The 27,344-nt window shown below is 38.7% G+C and overlaps 1 protein-coding gene across 1 annotated transcript; it reads left to right on the forward strand.

The window, feature by feature from the left end:
* Positions 1–3,429: 3,429 nt before the first annotated feature.
* On the forward strand, positions 3,430–14,315 carry LOC112167735 (codeine O-demethylase). Its single transcript, XM_024304786.2, has 4 exons — positions 3,430–3,784; positions 3,915–4,156; positions 5,607–5,931; positions 13,821–14,315. Exons 1-4 carry the CDS (start codon positions 3,518–3,520, stop codon positions 14,076–14,078), a joined length of 1,092 nt encoding a protein of 363 aa, XP_024160554.1. The 5' UTR covers positions 3,430–3,517; the 3' UTR covers positions 14,079–14,315.
* Positions 14,316–27,344: the final 13,029 nt, after the last annotated feature.

Raw genomic sequence — 27,344 nt, forward strand, 5'->3', positions numbered from 1 at the left:
ATAAAAATATGATGATAAATAAGGATAGAAATTAATCACTCCAATTTTACAACATTTAGGGCATGAATCAGGTAGAATTAATCCATATGCATGATGCACGATGCATGGACTACATCTTCTTTCTTGTTACTTTCAGCTTTGGGAGATTTTGCAATCATGGATGACGATAGTCTAATTATTCAAGTACTTGATTACTTAAACATGTTTATCCAATCAATTAAGAAAATAGAGTGCAAGAGCTTGTTTGTCTTAATCAGAAACGTGCTCTATCTATAGTATATAGTAAGTTAAAATGGTCAATAATGTATAACAATTCCATAGGTCAGACGTCGTGTTAACATTTGGTAGTAAATTATTCTTGGAGCTAAAGAAATTAGGATATAAAGAATAAGCCAGATTACAGGTATCAACTTAATAGAAAGAAAAAATGGACCATTAAGCACGTTTTTGTTCTGCAGAAGCTCATACAATTAATTCCGTAAGCAACTAGTAGTATCTGAAAATGACATCTAGTAGAAGCATCTTGCAACTTGTATCTCTTCACATAAATGGACCATTAAGTCACGTTTTTGTTCTGCAGAAGCTTATACAATTAATTCCGTAAGCGACTAGCAGTGCTAAAAATGACATCTGGTAGAAGCATCTTGCAACTTGTATCTCTTCACATAATAGTAGAAACGGCTGGTTTATCCTTTCTTGGTGAACAGTTGGAAAAAGTGGACATGGTTACCCTCATTAGATACTTGCAGTTTAATTCGATGATCAAAAGCATTCATATGTATCATAGGTGTTTTTTGAACGATCATTCTTACGGAAAAAGCAATAAAAACACAAATTAATCATTTCAGCAATTCCATTACTATAATTAAATTTTAGTATTATTCGACAACCTATATTAATTGTTGACAAACATTACTGGCCGAGTTAAACGATTTATAATATTACTAATGACATTGCAGAGATAATTTTTAAAAAGGAGTCTAGGCATATCAATCTAGGCATGACCTTATCGAACTAACGCTTGATTTTCAAGTGAGGGACATATACAACTATTCTCATTTTGCGGTTAACTTTATTAAAAATATAAAAAAATAAAACATTAGAGCTCGTTATATACATTATCTTGCAAAAAATGATTGATTTGGATATAAAGTATATTATAGTTACTAAGGTCAAGAATCATATATGACTCATGAGTGATCAATTTGATCAGTACCAGGCTACTAGCTAGCTAGTATTCCCAGCAAGCTTATTAGTAATGAATCTTTTATGTCCATGGATAAATGAATTTTTATGTGTCTAAATTATGTTAAAACAGACTACGTGGTTGTGTATACGCGCGTGTGTCTGAATGAAGGTTAAAAGCCCCAGACGTATATCTTCAAGCTCTATTCGCTTTTGATATATATGACCTCAAGCCTGCAACTGCAGAAGCATCTAAAGGATTCTGCATAATATTTTATCGCTTTTCTTTAAATTTCTACCTGCAGAGCTTAGAAATATCCACCCACGACATTTTCTGGTTCTTTAAATGAAAAGAAAAGAATTTTTGACTTAATTGATTTCCTAATTTCCTATGTATCTAATCCAATGCATATTGGTCTCCAGATAAAACTTTTTCTGAATCCTGATGCGCACAGCAAGTTCTTCTAATGTTGATCCACTTCCCATTCAATTGAAATAAATTACTTTACATGCATCTATCTAAGTATTGATCTGTTAAAAAATCTTTCAAAATTGTTAAATGCATGCTTTTCCTTTTTTACTTAATTTCAACATGTAGTTCTGAGCTGTGCTCGTATATTTCTTTTCAAATGAATCAGTAATGTATAGGTTTATGGAAATTAATGAATTAACAATTAGTAGTATAGTACGCAACTTTTGAAAAAGAAAAAGAAAAAGAAAAAAAAAAGATGGGCAATGATATAGGGCCTCAATGAGGCCTAAGATTTATGGCCTCAAATCCTAAGTGTCATGCCATGTAAGCAAATACTAATTTTATTTTCAATTTCACATAATATATCTTGCCACATCATACTATTGCAACACCAACTTTACCCTTTTATATTTCCTTTTAGATATTAGGGGTGAATGAATTACATTAATGAATTTAATTAGGTGACAAAAAAAATCAGCTATTAATTATGCATTAATTTAAGAGATATGTCTACAAATTCTTTAACAAATATTGTTCTTCATTTATTTAAATTCTTTCCTATAATTTTTCTTTCCAAATAGCATAAATATATTGAATTAGGTGTCAAGAAATAGGTAATAACTTTATTGATTAATTTCATCCAAAAAAATAGCATTAATAAATTGAATTTGGAAAATACATATGTCTAAATTAAGAGGTAAGAAAAAAAATTCATGTTAGTAGCATTCATTAATTATCATCTACAATCTAAATATAAGGAAAATAAACAAACAGAAAATAATAAACTAAAATATAACGTTTAAACCCTAGCTACATAAAGAGAAAAGAATGAACATAAGAACATATATAATGATATAACTATGTATTTTTCACATTATAATTTCAAAATTTACAGAAACGCAACAAAGGTTGAACTCATATACATGTATTATGCAAATCTATTGATCAAATGTATGTGCAAATCTATTGATTTAATTACATGAAATTTTTTCTATTCTTGACATTGTTATTTAATGCAAAGAAAAGAAAAAAGACAAAATAATTTTTTCTTTTAGAAAAAAAATCAAAATAACTTGGAGTCATTAGATTTTGGAAGGCTAAAATTGTATTTTTCTCAATTATTACATGGCATGATTTGACAAATAGGTGATGTGTGTAGGTGACATGGCATGACACCTAATATTGAGGTCATAAATCTTAGGCCTCATTGAGGCCACAAATCATTTTCCAAAAAAGATAAATATTACATACGTAATTAACTACACACAATATAATTTTAAAAATTTTATGTTAATTATTACTTATGCTCAATATTGGGATATCTATTTTGATGTTCAATTAAACAAGAGGCATCCTGCACTCCTTTAATATGAACAATACAAGGTAAGTGTTAAAATTCATGGTAGGGTTGATGAAAGATGAAGAAATCTAGAAGAAAAGCTATGGAGGCTACTGAGAATGAAGAAGAAGAAGAAGAACAACAACAACAACAACAAGAGAGAAAGAGAAAACTGATATTTCTTCAAGGTAGTTTTTACAAAGATGGCTGACTCACTCACAGTAAAGGATAAGCCCCAATTTATACTAACTTGATATTGACCATCCATATTGACCGTGACTTTGACCCTATACTCTTAACATTAAGTACGTACCGTTGGTAATCCCACTGAATTATTGCTAGAGATATTTTTGCTCTAGTGAGGCACATATATTGTACATCAGATTATTATCTTCACGATGACTTTGGTGTTAGTTTATTAGGAGATATTCTGCTCTTTATTTCTTTGATCACAGGTAACATGCCTATATATACCTGGGAGGTGTAGTTGCACTTGAGCTCATAACTCAACAACTAAAGAAATGGCATCACCCCAGCTACGGCTACCAGGAGGCTTTGAGAGCTCTAGCTCTCTTATGAGCATCCTGGAGCTCACCAAAGAGTCATTAACTGAAGTCCCACAATGTTACGTCCGTAGTTTCGAAGAACCAGAACTTTCATCTGATCTCTCTGATAAGCCCACCGTAATCCCAACCATCGATATGATAAAACTAGTAACGGGATCAGAAGCTTCGGATTCTGAACTGGAAAATCTGCGCTCAACTTGCACAGAGTGGGGAATCTTTCAGGTTCGTATTATAACATCTCAAAATTTGTTGGACTTGATAAAATGAAATTAATTAGTACACCTTATTCATCCAATGAGCTAGTCTTATACTCTTGTTTTAATTTATACTCTCTTTTTTTTTGTACGTGCAGTTGGTGAACCATGGAGTTAGCCCTATGCTTTTGGAGAAGCTGAAGTACGAGGTTGAAGAATTCTTTAAGCTTCCCTTGGAAGAGAAAATGAAGTATCAGATAAGACCTGGTGACGTTGAAGGCTATGGATCCATAGCCTATAAAGAGCAAAAACGTGACTGGGGTAATAGATTCTACATGACCATGAACCCTGTTCATAGGAGAAAGCCATACCTCTTCCCAGAGCTCCCTTCATCCCTCAGGTCTAGCCTCTCTCTCTATACATCGAATTAAAGTTGAATTATGATCGATCTAATAATATTGCTAGATCTAATATGTTTGTTGACAAAATACACTGTATATTTTATATAATTAAGACAATTCTTGAGAGAATGGTTACATTTTTAAACTACCATATATGGCCTCACATAATATAGATATTAATAAACAAATTATTTCTATATGAGGATAACATAGTCAATAAACTATATTATATTTGAAAAAAATTGTAATATCTCCCATGAAAAAAGAAGAAACTTTCCCAAAATAAGAAGAGAAGTTGCTGTAACTTTTTTAATTTAAAAATAAAAAATAAAAACTAATTGACATATGCGGAGCACATGTTAAAGGGCTAGTTCTGACATAATTTCACAAAAACCAATTAATGGTTATTACAATCTGACATATTAATATATATATATATATATATATATATGTTACTTTGTGAATTGAATGATTGCACGTTATCTAAATTATACATAACTTGTTGTATTAGAGCATCTTTAGCAATGCTAGCCATTTTTGAGTCAAATTTTAGCCAAAGTAGCTAAAAAGTCATTTTGGCTAGCCACTTTAGAAATACATCTGCATCAGTACTCTCTATTATAGTTAGTTTTAAATTTATATTATTTTTAAAAGAAAAGTTACATAGTTTAAATGTATTTAAAAGTTGCATAAAATAACTCAAAAGAAATGTTATAAATTATAGAGAGCCTCATCTCGCTCTCTATATTTAAGAGCGAGATAGCTAAAAGTTATAATAGAGAGTGACTTAGAGCATCTTTAGCAGACTCTCTATTTTGGCTCTTTAGCTATTTTGGAGAGCATATTTGGCTTTTTATCTATTTTAGCAACTGCACCAAACTCTTAAGTGGCTCTCTATTATAACTTGTAGCTATCTCGCTCCTAAATATAGAGAACGGGATGAGGCTCTCTATAATTTAAAATATTCATTTTAAGTTATTTTATGTAATTTATAAATACATTTAAACTATTTAATCTTCATTTAAAAAATAATATAAATTCAAAAGTAGCTAAAATAGAGAGCATTGATGCAGACGTAATTCTAAAGTGGCTAGCTAAAATAACTATTTAGCTACTTTAGCTAAAATTTGACTCAAAAATAGCTATCATTGCTAAAGATGCTCTTAAAGTCTGGTGCAGCTGCTAAAATATATAAAAAGCTAAACATGCTCTCCAAAATAGCTAAGGAGCCAAAATAGAGAGTCTGCTAATAAATTAGCTATTAAATATCATGACCATATTCTAATATGATTTCATATATAACTCAAAAAAAAAAATGATTTTTTCATATATTGATATCATGGTCTCACAACACAACAGGACAATTGTCTTGCCTCAAGAAAATTCCCTATAAACACCTTACCAATATTTTTTTTTTGTTGTTAACATTTTTTTTTCCGAGTCATGCAGGAATACCTTCGAGTCATACTACTTGGAACTGAAGCAACTAGCCATGGAACTTATTGGGTTTCTGGGGAAGGCTATGAAGATAGACATAAAAGAGACTGAGGAGATGTTTGAAGATGGGATGCAGTCAGTGAGGATGAATTACTATCCTGCATGCCCACAACCAGAGCTGGTCATCGGCCTCACACCTCACTCGGACGCTTCCGGGATCACCATCCTCCACCAGCTTAACGGGGTGGGTGGTCTGCAGATTAAGAAAGATGGGGTTTGGGTTCCTGTCAACTTCCGTGAAGATGCCTTTGTGGTTAATGTAGGGGACATCTTTGAGGTTTGTCCTATTTACCCTTCTTTCCACTCAACCAAAATAAAATCACTAAACTATTCTATTAATTAAAACATACGAATCAAGCAAACGTAGGTATATTTGATGAATGTAGTGTTGAGAATATATAAATGCCACATGGGAAAAAATGAGACCTTGTTAGTGATAAAGTAATCTGGGGTTCACATCCAAAACCAATTGGCAATGGATGGAGTGGCCCAAACCCTTATAAACCATAGGCAATGTCCCATTTTTCCCATGTGGGATGTGTATATTCTCAACACGCCCTTGCACGTGTGGCGAATTTTCAAGCCATACACGTGGACAACTTTGGGTGACGTGGAGCCCGTGTGGCCATGAGATATGCACACGTGGGTAACCTGGCTCTAATACCATGATAAAGTAATTTGGGGTTCACATCCAAAAAAAATTGGCAATGGATGGAGTGGTCCAAACCCTTATAAACCATGGGCAATGTCCCATTTTTCCCATGTGGAATGTGCATATTCTCAACAGTTAGTGGGTTTATAAGGATTTGGGCAACTTCATCCATTACCAATTGGTTTTGAATGTGAACCCCTGATTACTTTATCATGGTATCAGAGCGGGTTTACCCACGTGTACATGCTTCACGGCCACACGGGCTCCACATCACCCAAAAATTGTCCACGTGTATGGCTTAAAAATTCGCCACACATGGGGGGGGGGGGGGGGGGGGGGCATGTTAAGAATATATAAATCCCACATAGAAAAAAATGAGACCTTGCTAGTGGGTTTATAAGGGTTTGGGCAACTCCATCTATTGCCAATTGATTTTGGATGTGAATCCCAAATTACTTTATCATGTAGTACTCTAAAGTGTTTTTTTTTTTTCAAATGTTTCTTAGGATTTTGAGGATGACATAATTTTGATTGAGAATAAAGACCAAGGTACTATAATAAAGAAAAAGAAAACAAGAAAAGATTACAATCTATTGAGATGTAACATTAACAAACATACAATTACACATGCATCCCCATTTCCCCAACGTAAGGTTGACTTGAGGGGGATAAGCGAAATTCAAATTTATGTGACATACAAAAGTGATTTCACTATATTTAATGTAGATTTATGCATAATTCTGTAATTTGTCCAATTTTATTACAATCAATTTTGGGAATTAAAATCTTTGTTATTGTTTTAGGGAATCAGAAATTGAGAGAAATTAGCTGTGTCTTCTCGTTGATAATAGGGGCCTCTTTATGTAGAGGATTACAATGCATAGAATCTCAATCATACAAGGAAAGTAATCGTATATTGAATAGGAATCTAGATCCTTCTAATTTAACCCTATTACCACTAGGTCAAGTAACCTAGAGTTTGGGCCAAACACAAATTAGGGTTTACTTGAACACTCCCCCTTATGTTGCCCAAACGTGGTGCTTCTCTAGTTACCTCGTTAAAAACCTTGCCGAGTAACAAAAACCTAGTGGGACAAAAATAACCTCAGTCAAAGGGGAAAAAGAGCACAACACACCCTTCACGTTTCGAGGTAAACATGTAGACATCTCCCCTTGATGTCTGCCCCTCCCCCTGATGACTACGATTATGGGAGTTCAGATAATTTTTGCAAGCCAATTCTTGCCACATGTTTCTCGAACGTGGATTTAGGCAATGACTTAGTAAACAAGTCTGCCACATTGTCCTCAGATCGAACATGGTTCACTTTGATCTTGAGGAGCTCCTGTTGTTGCTGATTGTAGAAGAATTTGGGTGATATATGCTTGGTGTTGTCGCCTTTGATGTAGCCTTGCTTCATTTGTTCAATGCAAGCAGCATTATCCTCATAAATGCTCATTGGCTCATCTGTGGTAGACTTCAAATCACAATTGCTTTGAACATGCGTAACTATGGATCGAAGCCATATACATTTACGAACTGCTTGGTGAAGAGCAATAATCTCTACATGTTTCGAAGAGGTAGCGACTAAGGTCTACAAAAGATATCGCGGTCTTTCCCAAGGTGAAAACATAACAAGTTTGGGAGCGACCTTTGTGTGGGTCAAAGAGGTACCCAGCATCAGCAAAACCTTCCAAAACACTTATATCATTTTGGGATGGGGAGAGGGGACGAGTCCACCATGTATGGCGTCCCTGACACTTGATGGGTCTGAATCTATCTTCTCTCTGTAGGGATAGAACAAGCTCATATCAATTGTACCACTTAGGTATCGAAGGATATCTTTAACACCAGTCTAATGGCGTCGTGTTGGCGTAGAGCTATATCTAGCTAGCAAGTTCACAGCGAATGAGATGTCCGGTCTTGTGCATTGTGCTATGTACAATAATGCCTGGATCGCATCTTTCCATTTTAGCCAATCAGCTCTACGTTGGCATTCATCAACGGAGTGTGGTTCGATGTCATCTGTCTCAATAATCTCACGCGTCACTGAATACGTGAATATATCATCAATGATGATGGAACTTCTTTCCCACGTCCCATGTACACTAGTGTAATTTACAGAGATCTCTACGTTCTCAGGGATAGGTTCTGACATTAAGGCATCCCCCAATGATGTCTCTTAGACATAACCATAATCCGGAACATTCTCATGGGACGGATTTTGAGTATCGATGATCAAAGGATTTGTTTTTGCCTCATTTGCTCTCTTTCTAGGGTGAGTATCCTTCGAACCAATTGGTCTACCACGCTTCCTTGCGGGACCTGCGACCATAGACGCCACATCAGTGCCATGCTAGGCAATGGCACCATCTCCTGGTGTCACAGGAGTGACGTGATGTCCAGTATTCAAGACATCGATCCTTACAGGCATGTTTGCAGCAAGGTTCTAAAAAACGCTAGGCGCTAGTCGAGTGGTGACCCAGGGACTAAAGCCTAGGGGCCTAGGCGGTTTTTTTTTTTTTTTTTAAAATTTTTTTAAATTATTTTAATGACATATAATAATATAAATGACAATATTTAAAGTCTAAAAATTAATTATAAATATAAAAATAGTCAAAATGTAGAATAAATTAGGGTTTATAACCACCTAGCCCGCCTAGGCAGCCGCCTAGTAGCCCAGCGCCTAGGCCAAAATCGGAGCGGTTCCTTGCCGCCTAGGGCCTAGACGGCCGCCTAGGCCGTTTTTTAGAACATTGGTTTCCAGCAGGTATGTGTGATCTCGTCACTTTGGTAACATCAGAAAACGCATCAGGCAGAGTGTCTGCTATGTTCTGGTGCTCGATTATTCTTCGCACTTCAAGTTCGGACTGTGCGGTACGAGGATCGAGATGAGACATAGTGGGGACAGACCATGAAAATTTATGTCGTTCCTGTTGAACATTTGTGTTCTTATCTCCCCCTAACGATGGGAATATTGTCTCATTAAAGTGACAATCAGCAAATCTAGTGGTAAAGAGATCGCCTATCAAGGGTTCAAGATAGCGGACAATGGTTGGAGATTCATATCCAACTTAAATGCCCATTTGTCTTTGTGGACCCATCTTAGTACGTTGTGGCGGTGTAATAGGCACATAAATGGCACACCCAAAAATGTGTAAGTGCGAGATATCAGGCTCGTACCCAGTCACTAGCTGTAACGCAGAGTAAGATTGGGTTGCAGTGGGTCGTAGACAAATTAGCATCGCCGCATGCAATATTGCATATCCCCAAGCAGAAACAGGGAGATTAGTGAGCATAACCAATGTCCGCGCTATCATCTGTAGTAGTTTGATAGCAGCTTCTGCTAGACCATTTTGGGTATGAACATGGGGAACTAGATGCTCTACATCAATCCCCAGTGACATGCAATAGTCATCGAAAGTTTTTGATGTAAACTCCCCAACATTATCAAGTCGAATTGACTTAATAGGATGGTCAGGGTCGTGAGCCCGTAGACGGATAATATGGGCGAGGAGTTTAGCATAAGTAGCATTTCGAGTGGATAACAGCGCGACATGTGACCAGCATGTCGACGCATCAACCAAAACCATAAAGTATTTAAAAAGTCCTCATGATGGTTGAATTGGTCCACAGATATCCCCTTGGATTCGCTGTAAGAACGGAATGAGTATTTTGGGATCCTTTGCGTATGACGGTCTCGGTCCTAATTTCTCGAAGGAACAGGCTTTGCAAAATGAGTGAGGGGCCTTAGAAGCAACCAATGAGAATTTTGGTTGGGCCTAAGCGTCTATAGCGCTATTAGAAGCAAAGTGTATGAATACATCTCCCAACATGGCGTTGGAGACAAGGGAATTATTATGTATGGCGTCATGGCCATTGGGAGGAACAACCATGGCGTCATGCTCATGGTTGGGGCCATTGATGGCGTCATCACATGGTACTTGAGCGGCCCTATGGCGCCCCAAGACTGCTGCAGCGCCAAATGCTGCAATTGTTAAGGTCTTGCTAAGTCCAGGAATCAATTTTCGATTCTTGCTTCTTCTCACTATGAAGAATGGATGTCCTTGTGAATTCTTTAGTATACGGAGCATCATATCACGACCAGGATGTCCTATTCGGTCATGCCAAAGCCAATATGTGTCTGAATCCAAGAGATTTTCTCTTATGACATTATTGGATTCAATTGGTCGAATTGTAGTGACATAAAGTCCACTAGATTGACATATAAGCTTCTCTAAGATGCGTTTTCATCCGCAATCATTAGAGGTAATGCAAAGGAACTCTTTTCCGTTCTCAGTATGTATTTTCGCATGGAATCCGTTGGCTCTTATATCTTTAAAGCTCAATAAGGTTCGATTTACCTTAGGAGAGTAGAGAGCTTCAGTAACTTTAATCAAGGTGCCATTTGGCAATAGGAATTGGGCCATTCCATGTCCTTGAACTAAACTTGATGGCCCAGCCATTATAGTCACAGAGGAATATGTAGGTAACATCTATAAGAATAATTGCCTATGTCGTAGAATGGTGTGCGTAATCGCACTATCCGCAAGACATTGTAGTTCATCCATTCCTAAAAGAAAAGCTCATAATTAAAAAGGAGTCATAAAGAAAAGAACTCAACTTTTATTAATAAGTCAAACGGAATTACATCATAATTTCTTTGACCAAGGAAAATCTAATCCAATAAACTAGCTAATGCAAAACAATGGTAGTCGTCTAACTCCTTTCGGTAATTCCAATACAAATGTGACCATGTGAGTAGAGAGATGTCGGTGGAGCAAGGCTCGCTTAAGTGCCACTTATCTCAAAACCTTCCTAAACATCACACTTACATTGAGTACTCCTACTTTGAAGAAAGACTAATACCATTGGCATCTAGTACAAAAATAATATGGCAATTGCCTACATCTCTTGGAAAATAAAAAGACTTAATCAAAATCGCCAGTTTCTAGGTCTTGATCCTTGTAGTCTTCCACCCTTAGATCGAGATCGCCATCTTGATCTTCTTGTTCCATGTAATTTGCCTCCTTTGCTTCACGATACATCTTGTATGCGTTTGCAACATTCTGGGATGCTTTACATGCCTTTGCCCAATGTCCAGTTGATCCACATCTGAGACAAGCATCATTATGGTCAGGCTCCCTTGATGGAGGGGCTTTAGGAGTGCCTTGTGGAAGGTTATTCCCTTTGGTGGCGTCACCACCATAACCGGAGGCTTGGCCTCTCTCTCTCTTCACACGTTTACCCCCACAGTTCCGTGCACGCCTATCGTAGCGGGTTCCTTCCTCTTTCGGGTGAGAATATGGACCAGAACGTCCAGAATTATCCCTACTCTTAGAGTTTCACTCCTTGCGTTCTCCCTTGGAAGCGCGACTATAATTAGACTCTGGAATTGACTTGGTTCCCACGGGTCTAGAGTTATAGTTCTTCACAAGTATGTTGTCGTGCTTTTCAGCTACGTTCATGGCACCAATTAGCTTATGAAATCTTGTGATGCTTCTAGCATTGACATCAATCTGATAGTTCTTGGCTATCATCAATGCAGAGAAGGGGAAGGTGGAGAGAGTCTTCTCGATCAACATCGTATCAGTGATTTTCTGCCCACAAAATTCCATCAAAGACTTGATACGAAGTGCTTCTGAATTGTAGTCTAGTACAGACTTGAAATCACATAAGCGGAGGCTATGTCATCTCACTTCTAAGTCTGGAAGCAGGGAGTCACAAACGTTACCAAAACGCTGCTCGAGTTCCACCCATAGCTTTCTTGGGTCTTCCTCATTGAGGTACTCATTTTGGAGTGCGTCATTCATGTGTCTTGTCATGAGAATAATGGCTTTTGCTTCATTAGCCTCTCTCATAGCTCTATTTGCTTCAAAAGCAGCAGCTTGCTGAAGAGTAAGCACGTTCTAACTTGGCTCTTGGATCGTACTCAGGATCCCATCAGTCTTAAGATGCTGGCGCACATCACGGACCTACTTGTGGTATCCTGCGCTTGTTGTCTCTAGTAGAGCGAAGCTCAACTTGTTCAGGTTGCTCATCCTAAAAAACAACAAGAAAATAGGGTTAGTTTTGGAGCGAAAAAGGCTACCACGAAAAACTATTAAATTTCTGATCGTAGTCGCTTCCAAGAAATTAGGGATTTTCTGAGTGTAGTCGCTTCCAAGAAAAATCCGATTCCAAGAGGGGTTTTGGATTAGATCGAAACAACGATGTATGTGGTCGATCGTTTTCTTCTCAACAAACTCTAAGTTTGGAAGACTCTACAAGCTCCAAGTTTGGAGTGAGCAAGAACCCCCACAGTTCGGCTTTAGGTCTCCTCTATGAAGAAGAAAGGGGGGTAGAACAAAGGATGTTGGAAGTCCCCGAGTAAAAGAAGAAGAAATTGAAAAACTTCAAAAACGGGAACTTTTAGAAAAGTTTACCTTGAAAAGATGCCGGAAATCTTGATAGGAAAAGGATATTGAAGATGACCGAAAAAAGGTGCTAGGGTCACCGGAAAGTAGGCCGGAAACTGATGGTGGCCGGAGGTAGGCCAGGGTGTGTAGGGCTACTGCAGGGGTTGTGCAAAGGATGTGCAGAGCATGTCGGCAACTGCTACGCAGGGGCTCGGCAGATGTGTGCGTGGCTGTCAGCAGGTGTGTGCGGGGCTATCGACAGGGGCAGGCACACGACTCAGCATGTCTCGACAGGGCAGGCACATGGGTGTGCGAGGCTCGACAGATGCACGCAGGGCTTCTCGGCAGATCTCAGCAGGAAGAGTGCAGGGCTCTCGACAGATGCTTGCAGGGGTGTCGACAGAGGCTCAGCAGCACTTGGCAAATCTGGCAGGAGCGTGCAGGGACCTCGGTAGGTCTCGGAAAATGTTTGCAGGGGGCAGGGGCCTTGGGACTAGGGCTTTGATATGTGGGGCAGTGGTTGCAGGATTTTGAAGGTTACGAAATTAGGGTTTTCAGGGTTAGGGCTTTGTGCTAATAACGTGTTTTAGGGAATCAGAAATTGAGAGAAATTCGCTGTGTCTTCTCATTAATAATTGGGGCCTCTTTATATAGAGGATTACAATGCATAGAATCTCAATCATACAAGGAAAGTAATCATATATTGAATAGGAATCTAGATCCTTCTAATTTAACCCTATTACCACTAGGTCAAGTGACCTAGAGTTTGGGCCAAACACAAATTTACTTGAACAATCATCTATTTGTTCTCTACTTTATATATATATATATATATATATATATATATATATATATTATAAAGTGAAGGCAAGAGTTTCAGCGTCACAAGTCTCGCCAATTATAAGTTGCCTATAATATTCATCAAAATAAAATAAAAAATTAAATTACGTAATAAAATAATTTAAAATGATTATTATGAAAAAAAAAAATCAAAATGTATAATATGAAAAAATGAGAATTAGGAAACGAAGAAATTTTCACATGTTTTCTAGTTTTATCAATAATACATGCATTGTACTAGTATGAATTAGTATATCCACGTATACATCTATTTATAGATCCTGAGCAATGGAGTGTACAAGAGCATGGAGCACAGAGCTATGGTGAACTCTGAGCAAGAGAGGATCTCAATCGCTATGTTCTTCAACCCCAAATTCGAGGCAGAAATTGGACCAGTGACCAGCTTGATAACCCCAGAAAACCCACCACTATTCAAAAGGATTGGGATGGAACAGTACGTCCAAGATTTCTACACCCGCCGTAAGCTCGACGGGAAATCATACTTGGACCAAATGAGGCTCCAGAATGGGAATTGAGTAATACTACTGCTGTACTGCATGCTTAGTTCCACGATATATCCATATATATAGTTTGCTTCACTACTTTCAAATAAAGCGCTCCTTGTGTATAATATCAACGCTGCAGTGTAAAAATACCAGTCTTAAGACTTATTATGTAATTTATGTACGGTATTGCAGTATTTCTGTTTGATGTATAACTTAATTATTGTACGAATAATGTATATATATGCATGTGTGTGTATTGATTTGCAAGACATACAGCTCAAACTCAAGTTCTATGCTCAGACCAAAAAAGAAAAAAGGAAAAAAGCTTCTATACTAGAACATGGAAATATTTTAATGAGAACCACTAAAATGAAGACTTCATAAGGACTTTTTATTCAAGGGGTTGGTAGACATACTTTTCGATTACATTACGGTAAATCAACCCGTAAATATTTATGTATACATGAGTAGATCACTTTTGAAAATTTTATTTCAAATTGCTAATCATTAAGGTACCAAACTAGATCAAATTAATGGATGAACCAAATATGTTAAACCTGAATTTTTCATGTTCATAAATGATAAATCACGATTTTGCATGTCTTAGCGATTTTCAATTTAATTGAAAAATTGGATAAATGATATATAAATAAATATATAAATATCTAAAGGTTGATTTGCAGAAATGTGATCGAAAAATAGGTCTCACAAAAAAATCCTCATTTTAATGGTTCTTATTAAAAATGCTCCCACTTTTAACATCCTCACCCTATTTAACTCTAATGAAATAATATGTGAAATAATACAAAAAGGTTCGTACCTGTTATGAACTTCTACACATGAAGTTTTTAAATATGGAATTAAGTCATGTCAATAGTTTAGCTATACGATCAAGGATTTAAATTTATATGCTCAGATCAATGGTTTTTATATGCTTTCAAAGGGATTAGGTTTTATTTCGAGGGTGTAGCTTGTTGTGGAACTGTATGATGAGTTTTGCTTACAGAAAGTTTTTAATTACTTTATGTACATACCTCCAATAATATGGAGTATTTACTACGTCACCAAGCATAAGTAACACCCACTTTGGGACATCCACAAGACATGGCAAGGCCCAACCAAGACATACATCGTGTAGCCCTATGTTCAGGCTACGCGGCGGTATCCGGAAGTCACAAATCCGCCACCGGGAAGCCACCTTTCCGCCCTTGCCAAGATGCCACCACAACATAGCTTTCTACATGCTTCTAGGCTTTCTAGACTAGAAATATGTGGAAACTTGTCCCACATCGAAGAATAAGTAGAGGAAGGGCATTCCTTCATCTATAAAAGGAATGCCTCCTCCCACAACTCAACACATTCATTACATCTCTTGTAATCTTATTAGGCCGCAAGGCTCGACACACTAGTATAGCTTTCAAGTGGACGTAGTCTCCCGCTCATGCGGAGGCGAACCACTATACATCTTGTGTCAATCTCTCTCTCTCTCTCTCTCTCTCTCTCTCTTTATTTATAGCTAACTAGAGATCCCCAACGGATCCAAACGTTAACATTGGCGCCGTCTGTGGGAAGCCGACACACAAAGGCTTCGTCACCTACCACGAACTTTGACCCAAAAATATCGAGTCAACGCTCATTCAACATCAAATTGGAGCCGGTCAACGCCCAGCGGAGCCGGTCAACGCCGGGCTAGCTTGGTCAACGCCCGGCGGGGCAAGTCAACGCCCAACATAGCTCGGTCAACGCCCGGCGGAATTAGTCAACGCCCGGCGGAGTTAGTCAACGCTCGGCGGGGTCGGTCAACGCCCAACTCACAAAAGTCAACGCTGACTGCAAAAAAAAAAAAAAACAACTGGGCGGCCAAATTTTCTCTGGACACCCAGAAATCTTCTCTGGGCACCCCTCCAATTTTCAAAGTTCCCGCCAGCCACAAGCAGCGCTCCTGCTCGGCAACTCCGAGTTCCGCCAAACTGCGGTCGCCCACGCCGGGGACTTCCGCTCACCAGCCCCGAGCTCTGCAGCTCCGGTGCTCCTCCGGGAATAGCTCCGCCCAACCTAGCTCCAGTTCCCCGCTGAGCTCCGTGGTTTCCGCCAGACGACAACCACCGTTGCGAACCAGGTCCTCCGCTGAGTTCCAAACACCACAGGAGGCCACCGCCGGACTTCTTCATCCGCCGAACTCCCCCGCTCCGCCATACCCGCTGAGCATGCTCCACTGGGTGCAAAGTTGGTCACCACTGCGCGCATACTCGCTGACCACACGAGCCGCTGACCAAGGGCCACCGCTGGCTATCAACGTCAGGAAGCACCGCCAGCGGTTTTAGTTGAGTATCCTGAAGGTGATCAGTGAACCAGTCAGCGGTCACTTACCGCCACTGCATCATAGCTGCAAACTACCCGCTGAACGAGATCTCCTCTCCGCTCCGCTGGGGAACCACCGCCCAACCTCCTTCGCCGGCGAACACCCTCGCTGGCCAAGTCCTACGATTTACCCGGCGTCTCCGCCACACTTGGATCATCCGCCGATCTCCAGACCCGCCTCAGCGTCTCCGGCAGTAGATCACCGCCGACCTTGCACCGCCGACCTTCCATCAAGCGGCTTCCGAGCTCCAATCATGGCGGCCAACCATCGAACCAGGCCTCCGCTGAGCTCCGGTCCGCTGCACTCCAAGGCTCCGCCGGACTTCTCAGCTGGACCGGCATCAATACCGCCAGCTACCGTCGAGCATCATCCTCTGCCAGCTCCAGGTGCTCACAACCTTGCGTGAGCATCAGTAACCCCCGCTGGTGTCCCGGGGCTCCGCCGGAACGTTCGCTGAGCAACTCATCCGCCGATCTCCATCAGCGGCACACCACCGCTAGCTATGCCCAGCGGTCCGCACTCTCTGCTCCGCTCCGCCAGACCTCCTCCCAGCCTCCTCCGCCGGCCAAAGCTCCGCTGAGCTTCACCGTCGGAAAGCTTCACCGCTAGGCAGCCTCCACTTGATCTGGACACCCATGGAGAGGATCTGGACACCAAACGATCTTTCCTCTCCACTATTACCAGCTGAATCATCCGGCCGCTGACACAGCTTCTATCAAGCAATCTCCAAATCCAGATAAGTGTCTTCAATTGACATCTGACTCCAGTTAATAAAAACTCAACGCTTTGAATATCTCTGTGGTTACTGCTCTTCGAACATATCTGCAATCAGAGATGGTATTTATATTGAGTCTTTGACTGAGTGACTACTTTGTTCGAAGGCTGGGGTGCTCTGGCATGTGTCGTTGCGTACTTAAACAGCTAGCGTCTTAACTTACATGTGTGCACACTGTCGGCTACGCTTTTGAAAGACCCACAACCACACACCTATTATGCTTGCCTTTATATACTAAATTAATGTGACACCACACGTGGCATAGTCAGCTTCCTGCCACAGAAGCTACATATGTATTCTATATACATCACCTGCAGCACACGTTCTTAGGTGATAAGTTAGTCAATTATATATGCAAGCTAGCTAGCTTTTAACTTATCTGCTATTCCAAATATTCATGTATGATTGCAATTAAATATCAATACCATCAATCTCTACATGCAACTCTTATGTGAGCTTCCTATTTGCGCTTGGTAATTGATGACAATTCAAAATTGCAATTGTACACATGATCGAAGTGCTAATTATTTCTTTTATCTTATGTTAAAAAGGAATAACCGCCTATTTTGTTTTGACTTTTGAGGGAATCAACGGGATACATGCCTAGGTGGGCACGGTCAAACAAACTATGAGCGATCACTAGTCGACCACATGGAGCGCCATGCTTGGACAACTCCAACTTCAACTCACTCCAAATCGGCACAAGATAAGTCACACCATCTTGTCTTTACGCTCTTGCAATTTGAGCTACCGCCGATGCCATGACTATACATGTCTCTATAAACATTAAGCATGCCTACAACATGTTATTAGCAACTTTACTACAAGTACATGCTACACACATACATGCTTAAATTCAATTACTTGTGACATGCATCTAGAAGCTTGTGACACTTATGACTTAATTAAACATGCTCGGATAAACGACTTGTTCGGGTTTCGACTCGCTTGGGTATCGAGTACGGCCACGACTTGCGCTTGGGCCACGCCTCGCATGCTCGCACAACGCCTACACACTCAACTACACCCAACTTGCTCGATCATGTCCAACATGCTTTACTTAAGCCCCAAGTTCACAAACGCTTCATACGATGTCACCGGGACTACTCCCACAATTTTATATGGACACCCATTACACTTGCCACTATCTATTGTGCGTGTTATATGGCCATAAGATCCACATATACAACTACCAATATTTTACATGTTCATACACATTAATGGAATATTGAATTCTTCTACCATTTGTTGTTCCCTTCAAATCGAATTCTTTTTCGCATTCCATTAATACGGACGGTAACCAATACAACAAGCATTCTACATATGCGTGTTTTTTGTCTCATTGTGCAGGATTAAACGAGTCCCTTCTTGCTTACGGAGTTCGGGGACTTGTAGGGGCTCCGTACCGCCCGGTTACTTATGCTTAATGACTTCATGATTTGAACTCCCCAACCAAGAAGCTACTCTTACTCGGGGACTTCGGGGACTTGTACATACCTCCAATAATATGGAGTATTTACTACGTCACCAAGCATAAGTAACACCCACTTTGGGACATCCACAAGACATGGCAAGGCCCAACCAAGACATACATCGTGTAGCCCTATGTTCAGGCTACGCGGCGGTATCCGGAAGTCACAAATCCGCCACCGGGAAGCCACCTTTCCGCCCTTGCCAAGATGCCACCACAACATAGCTTTCTACATGCTTCTAGGCTTTCTAGACTAGAAATATGTGGAAACTTGTCCCACATCGAAGAATAAGTAGAGGAAGGGCATTCCTTCATCTATAAAAGGAATGCCTCCTCCCACAACTCAACACATTCATTACATCTCTTGTAATCTTATTAGGCCGCAAGGCTCGACACACTAGTATAGCTTTCAAGTGGACGTAGTCTCCCGCTCATGCGGAGGCGAACCACTATACATCTTGTGTCAATCTCTCTCTCTCTCTCTCTCTCTCTCTCTTTATTTATAGCTAACTAGAGATCCCCAACGGATCCAAACGTTAACACTTTATGACACTCCCCATTTCTTCCCCCAAAAATCTTCTCTGTTCAGACTCCAAAGCTTCTTTCTTTAATATTCACCACACAAGTCAAGTCTAATTCCAACCTCTTCCTCTTCTTCTTCTTCTTCTTCTTTAGATATCGGTTCTCAGGTTTGATGCAACATCTCTCTGTTCTCAGGTACTTCGTAGTCATCTAGCTTTATTATTTCTGTTGAATTTCTTTCTTCTCAGCTCCGTTCTTAAGTTCTTCACTTGCTTCATGCTCGATATTATAACAATTGGAATGAAAGAAATACTAGAAATCAATGATATCAGGAAGTTGAAAATTTATTTGGCATACAAGATTAAGTTCCTCCGTTTCTGTTTATTTATTTAATTTTTTTTTTAAATTCTGTGTTGCTAGTGAGATATGGGCTTTCTTGTCATGATTCGGTGCTAAAGTTGTTACTAATTGCAACTTAATCAGTATTATTAACTTTTTTGAAGAGAACCATGATGTAGTATCACTCAGGGAGTAGCTTAAGTCAGTCATCTTCCGTCCAGGTAAATTTGGCTGTACTTTGCAATTTTCCATGGTTTTCGATGTCCAGATTATATTCAACTTTTTTATCAATAATTTTTGTATCTCCTTTTATATTTTTCTTTTGCAAATTGACAGATAACTGGAGGGGAATTCCTACTAAATTGAATAACATCCCACACTCTAGAGACATCAGGAACTATTTTTATGATGATGTACTGCAAGCCACCAAAAGATCTATAAATGATGGAGGAATTCGATTAAAGGTTTGCTTGTGTTTCTACTTATGATGCATAAGTGATATCTGTGTACATACATACATATATATATATATATATATATGTGTGTGTGTGTGTGTGTGTAAGTCTGTATTTCTAAATATCTGCATACATGTTAGGATATTGTGCGTACATCTCTTTGTCAAGTCATGTGGTTATTCATGTAATGGGGATGGATTAATTTGGCTTCATGTGTCATTCCATATTGGCAGGTGGAGATTAATATTGGCATTTGTCGTATTTTGTTTATTTACTTGTTCATATGGGTGCTGAATGTAAGATTCCAGGAAATAGAGTTGGCGCTGCATGGCAGGCAACATGATCTCATCAAGCTTGGCACACAAAAGGGTGGGATATGCTAAAAATATGGGATCAACAAGGTGTGTATTCCTAAATTACTTTCTTGTATCTCCCAACATTTGTCAAAAAAAAAAAAAAAAAGGAGAGAAAAAGAAACATTAACATAATTTTGCATCCTTTATGCCTTCTGGAGCATTCTATGTAATTGTCATGTGTGAGCCTTTGATTTAAGCTTCATCTTTAACGCAAAGTGTCTATTTGAACTCAATTACCTGGGACTAAAGAAACTGGAATTAGTTAATATGGGTAATCATAGTTTAGGTATTGTGCAGCTTATGCAACCCACCTACTAGATGAACAGCAAGGGTGTTGGACTTAACATCTCTTGATTTGATATGCAAGAGATTGATACGAAATGTTTCAGCCTTGTGCTACGGGCAAGTTAGAGAGTTGCTCATGTGGATTAAAGTCTTGTATCTTCTAAATTCACCTTGATATTGGGGTTATTTGTTTTGACTTTTATGGATTATTCTTTTGGACTGATTCAAGGGCCAACTTCACTAATGATTGTCATTGCTTGACTTTGTAGGCTATATGATGTGCGACTTCTTTATGGGAAATGGTTGGCATGTGGCATCATATCAAGCTATAATTAGCCCCTTCAAATACTCATGTAATCAATTGGAAGACAATTCTAATCTAGCTAGCATGCTCTATATTAAAAAACTAGTTATACTATGATTTTGTAATATGAAGTTATCTAATTGATATGATTTACTACATGAATGCTTTTGTTTAGGATTACTATCACAAATGGTACCTGAACTATACCTCAATCTTATCGATGGTACCTGAACTTCAATTTTGATCACAACCAGTACCCGAACTTTTTGATTTCATTTTAAATGGTACCTAAGGCTACCTTCGGTCACTATTCAGGCCAAAAAAGTTAAATCTAAAATATATAAAAAAAATTAAAAAAAATTTCAAGGCAGGTCTTTTACCAAAAAGATCATCACTATATATGATTGCAACCCTTGAAATCATCAAAAATCATCACTATGATTGCCTTACATGCCATTTTTAGTCGGAATGGTGATCGGAGATGGCTCTAGGTACCGTTTAAAATGAAATCGAAAAGTTCAGGTACTGGTTGTGATCAAAATTGAAGTTCAGGTACCATCGATAAGATTGAGGTATAGTTCAGGTACCATTTGTGATAATAACCCTTTTGTTTACTATGCTTGAATGAAATATTTTAATTGAAAGTATTGTCTATTAGAAGAGTTAATGAAGACATCTTTTACGACATGCAAGAGGGTCTTTTATGACACGCAAAATGGCCTTTTAATTAAGACACTCAAAAGGGTTTTTTACGACATGCAAAATGGTTTTTTATGGCACACAATCAAAGTTGTAAAATATCTTTTATGGCGCACAAAATGGTGTTTTACGACATGCAAAAAATGTTTTTTACGGCGCACATTTTGTGTGTCACAAGAGAAATATATCTTTTACGACATGGTTTTTTACAACACCCTTCTTTGTGCCGTAAAGTTGTCTTTGACGGCACATATTGTGTGTTGTAAAAGATCAGTTTTGTTGTAGTGAAAGGCATATACACGTGAAGGCTTTGCAGTTGCATCAAGAGAAGAGGTCAAATGATTCCAATGTTAATGCCAAGTTCCAAAGGCTCAACTATTCGTACGAGATAATCAATCAAAGGGATCGAGAAACTTACCCTTTGTTGGCTAGTGCACATTATCATTTGATATATATCATGACATTTTACTTTCAGTTCGTTCAACCATATATAATAACATGCAAAATATTGTTTATTTTCAGATTGATAAGGTTACGAGTTAATAAACTCTCGCATCTGACTAGTCATGCCATTCTACTTTATACTCGTGACTTACCGTTCATCGCTATGTACGAAACATATATGACTTGACATCATCTAGGGGTATAACTACGTGTTTGTTTCTAACTAATTGGCTACTCTAACTAATTAACTAAATGTTTCTTAGTGACATGCACGTAGTTAATTGTCTGACTTGACTTGCTATTGTAGTCGAATAAAATTCATCTTCACTAATTGAGATCACCAGAAGAAAGGCAAGTTGGAAAAGCAGTTAATTAGCAGCAAGAAGGTTTGCCTGAGGAATGCAAGAGCCATGTGACTTGTCAACGTCCAAAACTCAAAGGGTGTAAGAAGAGCCTCAATAAGAACTTATTGGAGGATGAAGGGATGTCGTTGTTTAGCGCAAAAGTCCGCTGTTTTAGTAGTACAATGGAACATCAAAATCAAACTAAATACGTAATCAACACGCCACCTCAATAATAAGCGATTACATAGTCCTAGTCCTCCAGGAATACAATCTCCTAGTCCTCTTACAATACAATCTCCAGGTCCTCCTCCTTGAGACCTTGACCATGGGAACTAGCGTCCTTTATATATGCGAATGTAATATAGAAACCCTGCTATGAACTGACAGCAATATTTTTTCCTTGTTGGTCCTTGGCTTCGAAGTTCGAACACACATAAAAGATGGAGATGGAGAAGAGGCATCGTGAAAAGACGAAGATCGAAGAGAAGAAGCAGATCATGAAGAAGAGAAGAAGAAGACGGAGACATCTATAGAAGAAGATACACTTAGTTGGCCGGAGTTTCTGATTAGTTTGTTTGTATTGTGTCTTATACTACCAGCTGTGGTCATGCCGGTTACGTATGTGGAATATGTGGTCAAAAGAATTTATAGGGTCGTCAGTCACCCGGGAGAAGCAAGTGCAGAGAAGAAGAGGGAGAATGTAGGGTTAAAAAAAGCTCCTTCTAGTTGGGATCTGATTCGTGAGTTTTTATTCGGTGTTGTAGTACTTGCACTGTTTTTGCTGCTTGTATGTACTGAATTTGTAGTTAGAAGTGTTTATAGGGTGGGTAGGTGGGTAGCAAGCTCAAGCCGTCGAGTGATCAGATCGGCAACGCAGCGTTTCACCTCCTGTCCTGACGACTGAGGAGGAGGATGAATCCCCTGCTGACGATGATCTTTTCCGGATTTGGCGGTAGTAAATAAATTAGGCATGGAGTCCTTTTTTTTTTTATTGAGAAAATTAGAACAAAACCCAAAAAAAGAAGCTCCTTTGAAGAAAAACCCAATCCTGTTATAAAGTAGAGATAATATGGAGAGAGAGTAGTAGGGAGGAAGTAGAAGTGTTCTCATTCAGTCTCATTAGCCTCATTTATATATAGGTAGGGTTTACATCAAAATACATAACTAATGAGTATTTACATGGACATCCACATAGATAATAATATTTACAACACTCCCCCTTGGATGTCCACCAATGAATGATGGTATTGGACGCGCTTATTGTTGCCTCGTTAAAAACCTTGCCAGGTAACAAAAACCCAGTGGGACAAAAAATAACCCTGGTCGAAGGATAAAAAATAACCCTGGTCGAAGGACAAAAGAGCACAACGCGCATATGTCCTAGGTAGCATACTTCTGGATGCTCCCCCTGATGAGAATCTCCCCCTGATTGTTGCAAGCCTCAATTATGTATGCAATAACCTACATGTATAGTAGTTTGATGTGTCTATCACTGAAGTAAGACCATGTGTACTTTGCATATAGGGGCTCATCACAAATTTTCATACCTGCAAAGTTTAAGCAATACCAACAAAACCAGACGATTTTCAATAAGCCTTACCTCATATGATAAGGTTAGAAAACAATCTCATATGCTTAAAATCATATACAAAGTAATAGCTAAACAATATAAAGAAATTGACACATTTAACTTTGTATAGTTTAAAACATTGAAAAATCATCATGGCATACCTAGCCATATACACATCAATATCTTTGTGTGTTGATATGTCTCATATAAGCTTCTTCAAGAGCTCTAAATAATTCATAACTTTGCGAAAGTTAGAATATGTTGCAACATTATAATCATAATTCGAATTCGATAGTAGTCTCGTCATAGTATTCATTAAGGCAATTTAGATCTTGTTGACTAGAACGAAATGAGTACATATGAGCTAGCTTTAGACTCTTTGATTCTATGAGTGAGCTTCAGGATCTTTCAACCTTTCATGAACTTGAATCATTGATGTATTTGAATCCCTTGAGGATTTGATAAGCAGTACGCTTATTATGACCCTTTGCTTTTGAGATTTTGCTTTAAGCAATGTCTCTTTAAGATTTTCATAATATATGATGACAACGTGCCATAAATCTCTCGTCAATATAACAGCTATATGTAACACTGTACTTATAGAAAATTGTCATTCGTATAAGGGAAGATATTCTTAATCTCATGTCTCGATAAATAGACATTGTGTCATAGTGATTTATCTTCACTTTTGATAAATACCCTTTTGTAACTTGTAGGGTTAGAGGTTCAAGTATTTCATCACGTTTCAAATATTGAATTTCATTGGAATTGCCTATTTCCAATTTGGCCAATAATATACTTTGTCGACATTCATGGTGAAACGTGGTATAGCATCCATACAGCCTTTAAAGATTTTTGGTAGCTACCAAATGTAAATTATCATCGATGATCAACAGTCATAGATCCCACACATTCTTATATGCATGCATTAGCTATAATAAGCTTATTAATATTGGGTACCCATGCCACTTCTAGAGCATACATTGTCGCTTCTAGGACAATCATCTCTCATAGATGAATTATGTAGCGAATGTGGATCTTTTTACTTATAATCTCATATAGAGAATTATAGAGCTTGTATAATTTTCCATGTTTTGGGAGTTTAAAACTTTAGACCTGATGGATGTTAGCATTAAAGCCACCCTCAAGTGCAAGAGGTACAAGTTATAGAATAGGGGATTAAGTAAGGATGTCGAAGCCATGAGGATTGGTAAATCCTTTCCTAGCGAGGGAAGACCTAAGGAAAAACTAGAAGAATATGCAAATGTACAATCACAAACAAAGGCTCACAAGTGAACCAAAGTTCATGGTGAGTATGTGCAAGATGGTGTGTAGAGATTTGATTTTGATTTTGAGATTGGTTTCTATTCAAATTGAAACAATGAAAGCAAGTAATATAAACTAACCTAAACAAAACAAGTTGTTATCAAATGGATGGGAGTTAGGGCATCGGGTTTCACCTTTTGCCTCCCTTGCAAGCATTAAAGAAATTGAATATGAATGATGCAAAGCTAATTGTCCAACTACCCTCTTAGCATCCGGATAGGACTACTAAGGCTTAAACCCCTTTCATTTTATTAACTCTAACCGGATAAGTCTAGAGCTAACTACCTAGAGACAAATTCAATTACCGGATAGGTCTCAATCCTTTGCCCCTAAATGCATAAAGCTTAGAGTTTAGGTAACCAAGCAAGCAAACCAATCCTATCTCTAGGTGATTTTAGCTCACTACCCTCACATGCACACATGGTGTGCTTTCATGCTCCCTTTTTGCCTAAAGGTAATCAATCTTTAGGAAAAACTTCATGTCATGGCAAACACATAACTCAAATTGATTAGGTCTAAGTAATGCATTCAACTATTGACTTAGCATGTGAGAATGACAACATGAATTTGCATCAATTTATAAACAAAAGCATCAATCCAAGCAAGTTTGGCTAGGGCTTTCAACCCTAGCCCCAACTAGTTCACTACTCACACATAGCTAGATACACAAGCTTCAACATTCTATTAAACATCAAATACATAAAGAGATAGAGAGCAAAGGGTGACTATTGATGATGCCGGAAGAGGTGGTGGAGATGGGTCTCCAAGAACATGATGTGGTGGTAGTCACCTCCTTCTCCTTGCTCCAAGCTCTTGATATTGGTAAGAATAGTGAAATTTGGGATCTCTAAGATGAGTTGTGGTGTTGAATGGTGGAGGAAATGAAGGTTGTAGTGGTGGAAATGGAGGTTTTAGAGGTGGAGATGGTGGTTTTAGTGGTGGAAATGGTGGTGTCTTCTCTAGAGAGAAAAGTGGATCTTGGATAGGATGAAGATGATTGAATGGAGTCAAGAATGCTGAATAATTGGTCTTTTGCCTCTTTTTGATCAGCTAGGTGTGTCATCTTTGGTCCCCAAGTGTGCAAGAGATGCTCTTACACCATTGTCCCCCAAATGGTCCCAAATTGGTAAGGTGATAAAAGGACAAGGTGTAGGGAGATATTTGAATTTCAAGTGATGGGAGATTGTCACCACCATGGTCCTCCTTTGCTGGAGAAAAGACCCTCCATGAGTGGCGGCTCGCCGGAAAAGTTTGCCGGAAAAGTCGCCGGAAATATCGATTTGCAATTTTCTTCCAATCTCCGTGTCTTCTTCCCCTAGCTTCAAATCTCCACATTTCAAGCCTCAAATAGTCATTTTATTCTCAATGCAAGGTTTCCTACAAATAAAAGGAAATGGATTAAAAAAGTAAAATAGCATGGAAGACAAATCAATTTTCATAATTATGGGGCACAATTGCGTAAGTAATTTGTGACTCAACAAATACCCCCAAACTTGAATATTGCTTGTCCTCAAGCAAAAGCATTAACCCCAATCCGAAACATAACAAAACTAACACAACCTAATCCTTCCAACATTATCCTCAAAGAACACAATTTGCTCAAGGCTAGAAAATCAAGTCATATCTCAAAAGTTTATGAAGCTATGGGACAAATGCTAGAGTAGAATGTATGTCATGCCATGATTGTCACTTTGATGCACCAAAACCAAGCTTGCACAACAAAACCGTGCTAACCATAAACTCACTAGATTTTCACTCTAATTTTCACACAAGTGTTTAAAGGTTAGCTACACTATCACTCAAACAATCTCATGCAAATGCCGCCATATGCTTGCTTTTCAATCTCATCTCCACGGGTCATGCACAAACCATCTTGGATCAAAAAGGACTTTTATTAGGTTGTAATGAGGCTTAGGGCAAGGGGTTAAAGAAATGAAGTGGATAGGAAATCACAAATTCCAAGCAACTTAGCAAGCAACTCCCTTATTGAGATTTTACGAACTTAGGACCTTAAGATGCTTCATATGATTCACTCTCTTAACCA

Source organism: Rosa chinensis, chromosome 5 (assembly GCF_002994745.2).
Source record: "Rosa chinensis cultivar Old Blush chromosome 5, RchiOBHm-V2, whole genome shotgun sequence".
Classification (NCBI taxonomy): Eukaryota; Viridiplantae; Streptophyta; class Magnoliopsida; order Rosales; family Rosaceae; genus Rosa; species Rosa chinensis.

Bases quoted from the DNA above. Each gene is read 5' to 3' on its own strand.
- LOC112167735 (XM_024304786.2), top strand. From the start codon at position 3,518: ATGGCATCACCCCAGCTACGGCTACCAGGAGGCTTTGAGAGCTCTAGC. The intron at 4,157-5,606 runs GTCTAGCCTCTC...CGAGTCATGCAG, and splicing joins GAGCTCCCTTCATCCCTCAG to GAATACCTTCGAGTCATACT. The intron at 5,932-13,820 runs GTTTGTCCTATT...ATCTATTTATAG, and splicing joins ATGTAGGGGACATCTTTGAG to ATCCTGAGCAATGGAGTGTA.